At 39.2% G+C, this 10924-nt stretch overlaps 1 protein-coding gene across 1 annotated transcript; it reads left to right on the top strand.

Moving 5' to 3' along the window:
- The first annotated feature begins 2459 nt into the window (after positions 1 to 2459).
- Positions 2460 to 7930, top strand: klhl40b (kelch-like family member 40b). Its single transcript, XM_034706514.1, has 6 exons — positions 2460 to 3590; positions 5336 to 5496; positions 5582 to 5689; positions 5783 to 5968; positions 7026 to 7175; positions 7461 to 7930. Exons 1-6 carry the CDS (start codon positions 2460 to 2462, stop codon positions 7570 to 7572), a joined length of 1848 nt encoding a protein of 615 aa, XP_034562405.1. The 3' UTR covers positions 7573 to 7930.
- The last annotated feature ends 2994 nt before the right edge of the window (positions 7931 to 10924 follow it).

Here is a 10924-nt window from a genome sequence, read left to right as displayed (position 1 = left end):
TTAGGGTCCAGTCTGAGGCCTGATGTTAGGGTCAAGTCTGAGGCCTGATGTTATGGGCCAGTCTGAGGCCTGATGTTAGGGTCCAGTCTGAGGCCTCATGTTAGGGTCCAGTCTGAGGCCTGATGTTAGGGTCCAGTCTGAGGCCTGATGTTAGGGTCCAGTCTGAGGCCTGATGTTAGGGTCCAGTCTGAGGCCCGATGTTAGGGTCCAGTCTGAGGCCTGATGTTAGGGTCCAGTCTGAGGCCTGATGTTAGGGTCTAGTTTGAGGCCTGATGTTAGGGTCCAGTCTGAGGCCTGATGTTATGGTCCAGTCTGAGGCCTGATGTTAGGGTCCAGTCTGAGGCCTGATGTTAGGCTCCAGTCTGAGGCATGATGTTAGGGTCCAGTCTGAGGCCTGATGTTATGGTCCAGTCTGAGGCCTCATGTTATGGTCCAATCTGAGGCCTGATGTTATGGTCCAATCTGAGGCCTGATGTTAGGGTCCAGTCTGGGGCCTGATGTTAGGGTCCAGTCTGAGGCCTGATGTTAGGGTCCAGTCTGAGGCCTGATGTTAGGGTCCAGTCTGAGGCCTGATGTTAGGGTCCAGTCTGAGGCCTGATGTTATGGTCCAATCTGAGGCTGACAGGTCACACCTGTTTCAAATCCTCAGGTGGGTCCAGTTCCCAGGTGGGTCCAGTCCTCAGGTGGGTCCAGTCCATAGCATCACAAATTCTTTTTTAGGTTCTCACAGTTATGATGCGTTCAATGACTCTTGTGTTAGTGTCTGTTACGTTTCCTCTCATCGTTCCTCCTCTAGTCCAGAGCACACGCGCTGCAGGAGCCTCATTGGTCAACAGAGCTGTCAATCATCACATCACATCCCCTCTTTTTATAGTATGAAATAACTAATTGAAAGTAAACTGGTCAGTAACATGAACACTGTGTCAGCTGTAAAGCTCTGATAAGGAGAGCTGAATCAAGGAACACAGAACAGGAAACATCTGGAGCGGTTTAGATGTACTTTTTGTTAATGGTTTGGGTCTTTAAATGAGTAAAAGTGTCACGGTGGAAAAAATGGTGGAAGTAGGACCCAAGTGCAGATTTAAAATAAACGGTTTTAATCAAGAGAAGGTACAAACAAAACTTACTTAAAATATCCAAAAATAAATCCATAAGAAAACACAGGAACAGAGAAACACAGAGAACACAGGACAGGGGACACAGAGTGATTAACACAGGTGTGAACCTGAGACTAATCAGGTTCAACAAAGAGGAGGGAAACACACAAGGACAGGAAGTAAAACCAAACTGGAGACACAGGGATCAGAACTACAAAATAAAACAGGAAGCACGGGGATCAGAGCTACAAAATAAAACAGGAAACACTGGGATCAGAACTCCAAAATAGAACAGGAAGCACAGGGATCAGAACTCCAAAATAGAACAGGAAGCACTGGGATCAGAACTACAAAATAAAACAGGAAACACTGGGATCAGAACTACAAAATAGAACAGGAAGCACAGGGATCAGAACTCCAAAATAGAACAGGAAGCACAGGGATCAGAACTACAAAATAGAACAGGAAGCACAGGGATCAGAACTCCAAAATAGAACAGGAAGCACGGGGATCAGAACTACAAAATAGAACAGGAAGCACAGGGATCAGAACTACACAATAAAACAGGAAACACAAGACTAGACTCAGAAAATAAGATCAAAGACATGGATCACTAAAGATTCAAGGGAGACAAAAGATAACAAATACAGAATAAACACGGGGAGGAACCAAGGCATGAAACACAAGGACTAAACTATACTAAACATCAACTCATGCCAAATTAAACAATGTGGCATTTCCAAAGAGTCATCTGATGATCACAGTGTAAAATATGTTACCTATCCCTCTCTAAGGGCAAGAGGTTCTGGAAAATACACGTAGACCACAGAGGAAACCACCACCACGTTCACCTGTGCTCCTCTGAGCTGGGCTGTGCTGAGTGTAAATGCATTAATATAGCAAAATGACAGAGTGACTTAGTCTCTACAATGACTCAGTCTCCACAATGACTCAGTCACAGAAACACCACAGGGGGTAGCCTCACACATCACCCCCTCCACATCCCCCAATGACTCAGGCTGGACTTATGTCCCATGAAGCCTTGTGTCAGCTGTCAGGTGGATGGTCCTGGGGAGTGGGACTGGGATCTAAGTGTGGATATTACGTTTCATGTTCCAGACTGAAGCTCATAGCTCCACACTGAGCGCCAGCACTATAAATAGCCCACCAGTTGGAGCTTGGTTGAAGGGTCAGGACAGCTGAGGAGGTGGGCCGTCCCAGGGTTCAGTGTGGACTGACAGCAGACTGACTGTGCTCCTCAATCCTCTGTCCAGGCTGGAAACCACTTCTCTGCTACAAAAGAGGAACAACTTTTGGTTGTTTTGAGGCCCTGAAAGGCTCTTGAGGCTCCTTCAAGGAACAATGGCTCTACCCATAAGTCCCATGGATGAACCCAGGATGTACCAGCAGACGCTGCTCCAGGACGGCCTGTATGACCTGCTGGAGAACGACAAGCTGGTCGACTGTACGCTGAAGATCAAAGACAAGGAGTTTCCCTGCCACCGGCTGGTCCTGTGCGCCTGCAGCTCCTACTTTCGCTCCATCTTCCTGTCTGATTTGGACGAGAGCAAAAAACGAGAAATCACCTTGGAGGATGTGGAACCAGGTGTGATGGGGCTGATCCTGAAGTACCTGTACACCTCTAAGATTAACGTAACAGAGCAGAACGTTCAGGACATCTTTGCCGTGGCTAATATATACCAGATCCCTTCAATTTTCACTGTGTGTGTGTCTTTCCTACAAAAGCGCCTGAGCTTAAGCAACTGTCTGGCTGTCTTCAGGCTGGGTTTGATGCTGGACTGTCCCAGGTTGGCCATCTCTGCACGAAACTACGCCTGCGAGCGCTTCCAGCTCATCTCCAGAGACGAGGACTTTCTGCAGCTGCTCCCCAGCGAGCTTGCGGCAATTTTAACAAACGACAACCTGAATGTTGAGACAGAGGAGGCGGTGTTTGAAGCGCTGATGAATTGGGTGTCCCGGGAGGCTGACAGCAGAGAGAAAGAGCTGCCAGGTTTGCTTGATTGTGTGCGGTTGCGTTTGGTCAGTGAGGATTTCCTGAAGGAGAAAGTCGAGAGAAACAAATTCCTCTCTTCAAACCCAGAGCTGCAGCAGAAAGTCCAGATGGTTAAAGATGCACACGCAGGGAAACTTCCAGAGGTTAAAAGAAGCAAGGCTAAAACAGAGGATGGAGCAGAGAAAGATGGAGAGACTGAGGAAAAAGAGGAGGAAGAAAAAGAAGGTCTCCTCCCAGGCATCCTGAATGATAACCTGAGGTTCGGCATGTTTGTCAGGAACTTGATTCTGATGGTGAATGAAACGGGCGCTGTGGCCTACGATCCAACAGGCAACGACTGCTTTGTAGCATCCATTTCCACACAGATCCCAAAGAACCACACCAGCCTGGTGACCAAGGAGAACCAGATCTTTGTGGCAGGAGGACTATTCTATGATGAGCAGAACAAAGAGGACCCAATGTGCTCCTATTTCCTGCAGGTAGGAAAGGATTAACATTTAATGATAATAACGACCTTTTCTTACTCTGTTTTAAAACAGATTACACATTACAATACTTAGAGTAAGATCAAAAAACAACAAAAGAACAACAGACTGAGTATACTTTAACAGACAAACTAAGACAAAAGGAACTCCATAATTTAGAATATAGAGTTAATATGTGAGTTACTTCTTTATAAAACAAGTAGGATTGATGAGGGTCAGCAGGTCAGTGACCTCTTTTAAATCTCTTCTGATCACAGAGCCTTTCCTGATACCACTGAAGTTTATTTCATTTGAGTTGAACTGTTTTAAGAAATACATTTTAAAGGATTGTTTTCCTTTAGAGTTCTTTTAGGGGATTTTTATGTCTTAAAATATGTGGTATTGCTTTATCTTGACTTGTGCGATTTTAAGAACTGCTTGTTTTATGTTGCCGCCCATGTGAAGCACTTTGTAATTTGTTTCTTCCATCTTACATTACCGTGTTCCCGCGTGACAGCTGGTGCCTAAAGCTGCAGTTCCTCCAGTGTCCACTTGAGGCTGGCTTCAGAAGCCATTGAATTCCCTTATTACGATGCTCATTTTTCACAGCAGAGGTAAACATGTTAACAGCCTGTTCAAAAATCATCTGGGTGGCTCATCTCTATTTTCATACACACTCTGCTGGGGATGCATGTTTTCATCTGCCAGGATCATTTGGATGCTAGAAGTTATAAAAAAAAATGGAATAATTAAAGGCAGCTGATTGAAAGGTGGCTGCTCAATATCATCCAAAACAACCAAAACAAATGTGTGGAAAATGTTGATATTTCTTATGTCTTATACAGCTAAAACACCCCATGGAACACCGATGCGTAAAATATTTTTTGCAGGAAATTGGAACATATCAACATTTTAATTTTATGTTTTCCAAGTTGTCCCCATTTAATTAGGAAAATTCATGAAATATGAAGCCAAAAAAATGATGTTAGTCATTAATTTAGAGGCGTTAAACATTGAATGGGGTCAAATTGACCCCAAGGATAATAGGAGGGTTAAATGTGAGCTTATGACAAGCAGGAAGAGGACTGTTACATCTGGACAGAATACCAACCAATGAGAACGGTTTCCTCCAGCATATTTTTGATTGATCTTCAGTGTCATAATACTTCACAGCCGTTAGGAAATAATTCACCCCGTACAGTGTGTGCTGATAGAGAAATGAGCTACGTACACCAAAGCCGTTTTTTGAACCAGGCTGTAAACATGTTTATTTCTGCTGTAAAGATCGTCTCTTTGAATTGGTGTGTATGTGGTTTCCTGTGTTTCTGCAGCCAGCCTCAAGCGAATCCTCGATGAACTGCAGTTTTTAGCACTTCCACATGGGACTCATTTTTAGACCGGAGGTTGCCGCTTGTTTGAACCAAGCTGCAACCTCCGGTCTAAAAATGAGTCAAAATATGAAGCCCATGTGGAAGTGTTAAAAACTGCAGTTCAGCGAAACAGTCCACAAGTCACACAAGTCCATTATTTATACAGTCTATGGGTCCAAATAATGGGTCATCATGAGTCTGAATCATGATGCTGTAAGATGGAATAAAGAGGGGAAACTGGATGTTTAGAAAGTATCAGTATGAGTGTGTCTGTGTGTGTGTGTGTGTGTGTGTGTGTGTGTGTGTGTGTGTGTGTGTGTGTGTGTGTGTGTGTGTGTGTGTGTGTGTGTGAGGAGGCCACTCACACATGTTTCCCTCCTGTTACCTCAGTATGACCCGGTCAGTGCTGATTGGCTGGGGATGCCTCCTCTCCCCTCTCCCCGCTTCCTGTTCGGTCTTGGCGAGGCCGAGAACTCCATCTTTGTGTTTGGCGGGAAGGAGCTGAAGGAGCAGGAGCGCACGCTGGACTCTGTTCTGGTCTACGACAGACAGTGAGTACACGTCAGGTATCAGATCTGAAGAGAGGAAGAAGAACTCAGAGAAATAATGACCTCCTCTGTTACTTCTCCATTACAGATCTTTCAAATGGGGGGAATCAGACCCGGTCCCATGGCCAGTCTACGGTCATCAAACGGTATCACACAATGATGTTGTTTATGTGATTGGAGGAAAAGGAGATGACAAGTGAGTATGATGAGTGGTCAAGATATGGAAAGTGTGGAACTTTGGTAATTAAAAAGACAGATCCCAGACATGCTTTGTCTTTCTTGTTTAAAGGAGCTGTCTGAAGAAGGTGTGTGCATACGATGCTCTGAGGTTTGAATGGAAGGAGCTTGCACCCATGAAGATCGCACGCTCTTTATTTGGAGCCACAATTCATAAGGACCGGATATACGTGGCAGGAGGAGTCACAGACAGCGGGCTGACGGACTCTGTAGAGGTTTATGACATCGCTACCAACAAGTGAGTTGCTTGCTAAAAGCTGGTTCAACAGGTGAGAGCTGGCTCCTGCCTATGCTTACACCTGTCATAACTTCATTTTAAAGTTGCTTTGGTAGTCTGAAATAACAATAATAATAATAATAATAATAATAATAACAATAATAATAATAATAATAATAATAATAATAATAATAATAATAATAACGCGAGGTTAAAAAGAATAAATGTTAATTGCACAGAATGAAGTGGTGAGACAATAGACCAATACATCATTGTTTAAGAGGTTTTTCAAGGATAAATTAAGAAAATAAATAAATAAATAAAAATAAATAAAGTAAATAAAAGTACACTAAAAGAGGTTATCACAATGAGGGGAAGACATCACATCGGGAAAATTAGAAAAAGTTAAAAGCATAAATTAGGAACATTAAAATAATAAATGAAAAAAAAAGTAAATAAATAAAATAAAATGAAATATTAAATAAATAAATAAGTAAATAAAATAAATAAAGAAATGAGAAATACAGAAGCTACGAACAATCAGCTGACTGCTTCGTTTCCTGATCATCTCGCTCAAATGACTTGTTTCATCCTGAGATTTCCAGAGACACTCAGATCACTTATGACCAAAACTTAATCTTCATTTTTTAAAGATTATTGTTTAGGAAAATGTTATTTAAAGATACTGTAAATGTGTAAATGAAGACTTTGATGCACTGACTAATGACAGGTACTCCCTGGGTCTCTTCTGGTCTGCTTGAATCAGTCTCTATGGTTCTGCTGACATATCATCGCTGATCTGTGAAACACATAATGAGTAAGAAGAGGAAGCAACCTCTGATAGTGACAAGGACACTTTCATGAGCTCCACATGTTACATCTGATTTACAAAAACATGACCTTGTGATCTGGAGGAGAAAGCATCTGAACAATAAAACCAAGCTTCCATTGACAAATTAATCACAGTGACAAGATTACATTGAGAGTTAAATTACATCCCACCTTACCGACCTGTATCCACCTGTGTGTGTGTGTGTGTGTGTGTGTGTGTGTGTGTGTGTGTGTTTCCAATCCTCAGGTGGTCAGACTGTGTAGCCTTCCTTCAGGAGCGTAGCTCTCTGAACCTGGTGTCTCTGGTGGGCTCGCTGTATGCTGTGGGGGGATTTGCTATGATGCCTTTAGAGGACAGCGAGGACATCATTCCCAAAGAGATGAACGACATCTGGAGGTGGGTCAAACATCAGACCTCCATTCACGCCTCAGTCCACAGTGCTGCTATGATCAAGGCTCACATCCATAAAGTCCACCTCTGTCACATGCTGATAAATACTTTATTTAATCATTTATTGTGAAGTCACAAATTCAGATGACAGAAAAATGACTGATTTGTTCTTTCATGTTGACTTACCTAAAATCTTCATAGGATCAACACAAATGTGACACTTCTTAGAGGCACAGTGAAGTTTTCAGTGAGTGTCTGAGTTTCAGGACTAAAGTCTGTCTCCCTCTGCAGGTTCGATGAGGCAGAGCAAAAGTGGAACGGGGTCCTCAGAGAGATCCAGTATGCTTCAGGAGCCACCATCCTGGGGGTCCGCCTCAACACGCTGCGTCTCACCAAGATATAAAACCCCTAAAACAGGACTTCACGGGAGATGGACTCGAGATCCCGTGAAGTCCTGTCTAATAACTCTGTTTTACTGTTCACTGTCTCTCGATTCAGGCATGTGAAGTTTTTATACGTGTGCTTTCCTGATCTGATTCTGCCTGAGATATAAAACTGTAAACGACCTGTAGCTCAGACACTTTTTGCACTGTATGGAATAATCATGATAAATATTTAATACCAAACGCTGTCTTGATATGAATGAAACACGTGACATCCCAACAAAACACAGAAGACATGAGATTGCAATAATATATCTATACTGTTTAATATTGAAATGATTTCATTACGCTCTGCTGTGTTACAGACAGTAAACACTAGTCAAGAATACAATAAAGACAGAAAATACAGTCTAATGTTATTAGCACCTCTAGACACTATCGTCCATGTTTTTAGTATTTTAATATAGCTGAACTGGACAACTACTGCCTACACATGGTCTTTGTACAACAGAGTTAACTAAGACAGAGTGTTTACATTATAAAGTAGAGAATCAGCATATAACAGTACACATCATGGTTTCTTTAACACAGGTATGGGAAATGTAGAGGGGAGAATACGGCTCTGACCTGGACATGGTACTGATGTTATCATCATATAGCTTTTCACAGAAAGAGGAAAAGTTACCTTTAAACAAACGAGTGAAACAGCTGGATGAACTTTCATGAAAATATTCATCAGAGCTTGTTTTTCAAGTTCAATCGAGAAACCAACGAAATCAAATCATCAAATGAGTCAAAGCAACAACTGAACACTTCGGGTCAAACTTTAGATTTAAAAGGTTCATCACTTTCATTTCCTGTTGTCATGTTCTTCAGGGTTTTCATGCTTTAGATCCAAATTTAGATGAAGTTAAGATTTGAGATTGTAGTGTTAAGAGGACTAACCAGCGGGACTGAAAACACAACGAGCACAGTCTGTGAGCTAGCTAGCTGCTAGCTGAACCTTTTTGTTTAAACTACAGAGACCACTGGATGTTAAATAGACTGTGTCTTTACAACACTAAGTCTTCATTACAGATCATATGAAGTGTGGGTTTACTTTACTGCTTACTGTAGGCTGAACTGTTGTAACAGTAGCTCACACAGTGAAGAAAACAAAGTTGAAAACACTTGCTAACGCTGGTCAGTTCTGTGTGTGTGATCTCTTTTTTAACCACAACCCACAGTGACATTATGTTCACACTTTATTATAAACTCAATTATTTTCATGTTTTTTGGTTCTTGACATCCAAAGAGACAACTTTAGATATCTTACTATATCAACTTTGTATAACTATATACTATATAAAGACATGTTTAAATATCTTTCTATAAAGAAATATTTATATATCTTTATATAAAGACATATTTAAATTTCTTTATATAAAGAAATATTTATATATCTTTATATAAAGACATATTTAAATATCTTTATATAAAGAAATATTTATATATCTTTATATAAAGACATATTTAAATATCTTTATATAAAGAAATATTTATATATCTTTATATAAAGACATATTTAAATATCTTTATATAAAGAAATATTTATATATCTTTATATAAAGACATATTTAAATATCTTTATATAAAGAAATATTTATATATCTTTATATAAAGACATATTTAAATATCTTTATATAAAGAAATATTTATATATCTTTATATAAAGAAATATTTAAATATCTTTATATAAAGAAATATTTATATGTCTTTATATAAAGACATTTAAATATCTTTATATAAAGAAATATTTATATATCTTTATATAAAGAAATATTTAAATATCTTTATATAAAGAAATATTTATATGTCTTTATATAAAGACATTTAAATATCTTTATATAAAGAAATATTTATATATCTTTATATAAAGACATGTTTAAATATCTTTCTATAAAGAAATATTAATATATATCTTTATATAAAGACATGTTTAAATATCTTTATATAAAGACATATTTAAATATCTTTATAAAGAAATATTTAAATATCTCTATAAAGACATATTTAATCATCTTTATATAAAGACATATTTAAATATCTTTCTATAAAGACATAATTAAATATCTTTATAAAGACATATTTAAGTATCTTTATATAAAGAAATATTTAAATATCTTTCTATAAAGACATATTTAAATATCTTTCTATAAAGACATATTTAAATATCTTTATAAAGACATATTTAATTATCTTTATATAAAGAATTATTTACATATCTTTATATAAAGGATTATTTATATATCTTTATCTTAAGACATTTATATATCTTTATACAAAGACATATTTAAATATCTTTGTATGAATACATATTCATATATCTTTATATATCAGATTATTCATGGCATACAAACAGGAAAGTAAAGAAACTCTTCATGAACGTGGAACCAGACACGTTCCTCATCACTCTCTTTTAAATCAGAATAGACAGTGCTAACATCAAGGCTAGCTTACAAACTGTTTTAAGCTCTTCTTCATACTTTAAATCTTTAAATCTATATTTAATCAGTCAGGTTTTTGACTCCTTTGATGACCTGTGTTGGTTTTGTAGCTCTATACATTTGCACCTAAATCAGGGTTATATTAAAACAAAGTTGTATATTAATTTATTTTAAAAGGGGAGTTTTTCACCCTTACTTATTTTTTGAAACTCTTACCGACATTCAACTCCTTCTCTAAAGCATCACCATGAAACTTCAGTAATCACTTCTAACATCACAGTATTCCCAACGCTGTCTTGAAGCTGAAGGCTGAAAATCAAACCCCCACACTTCTGCTCTTGCAGTTAAACCCAAAACTACAATTCCCAGTAGAGGGTAAACTTTGGGGTCCCATGAGCACTTACTGCTTCATTATGTGACAAACATTAGCCTTGGGTGCAATGAAGAATGCACAGTCACTGTGTGGCATCCACTTAATCACTGACGAACTCCAGCTCAAGGACAAGGGCAGGTCCACCTTTAACTTATCTGACTGGAGCCTTTGGCAGCACGCCTTGGTGCAGGAGAACCTGGCTCATTAAAAGACATAAAAACACTCGCCTACAGTATAAACACTGTGCAAAATTTCCCTTCTCAGTTTCTAGAATCTCAGCTTCACGGCCATTTCAGGTTCCTTACATCAACAACAGTATCCTTAGACTCAGGGCTCATGAATGTCTGTCACACAGTCTCAAAGCTACATTACTCTGAAGGTTTGTCCACTACACCGTGAATAAAAGGAAGACTTTTACCCTAAATAATCCAGACTAAGACAGAAAATGAAGCCCACCCTTTGCTCTCCAGGACTTTTGAAGTAAAGGACTCACTTCTTCTTCTACATGCTGTG

This window comes from Notolabrus celidotus, chromosome 17 (genome assembly GCF_009762535.1).
Source record: "Notolabrus celidotus isolate fNotCel1 chromosome 17, fNotCel1.pri, whole genome shotgun sequence".
Classification (NCBI taxonomy): domain Eukaryota; kingdom Metazoa; phylum Chordata; class Actinopteri; order Labriformes; family Labridae; genus Notolabrus; species Notolabrus celidotus.
The sequence above is the reverse complement of the archived record's forward strand: the minus strand, read 5'-3'. Positions and strand labels throughout refer to the sequence as shown.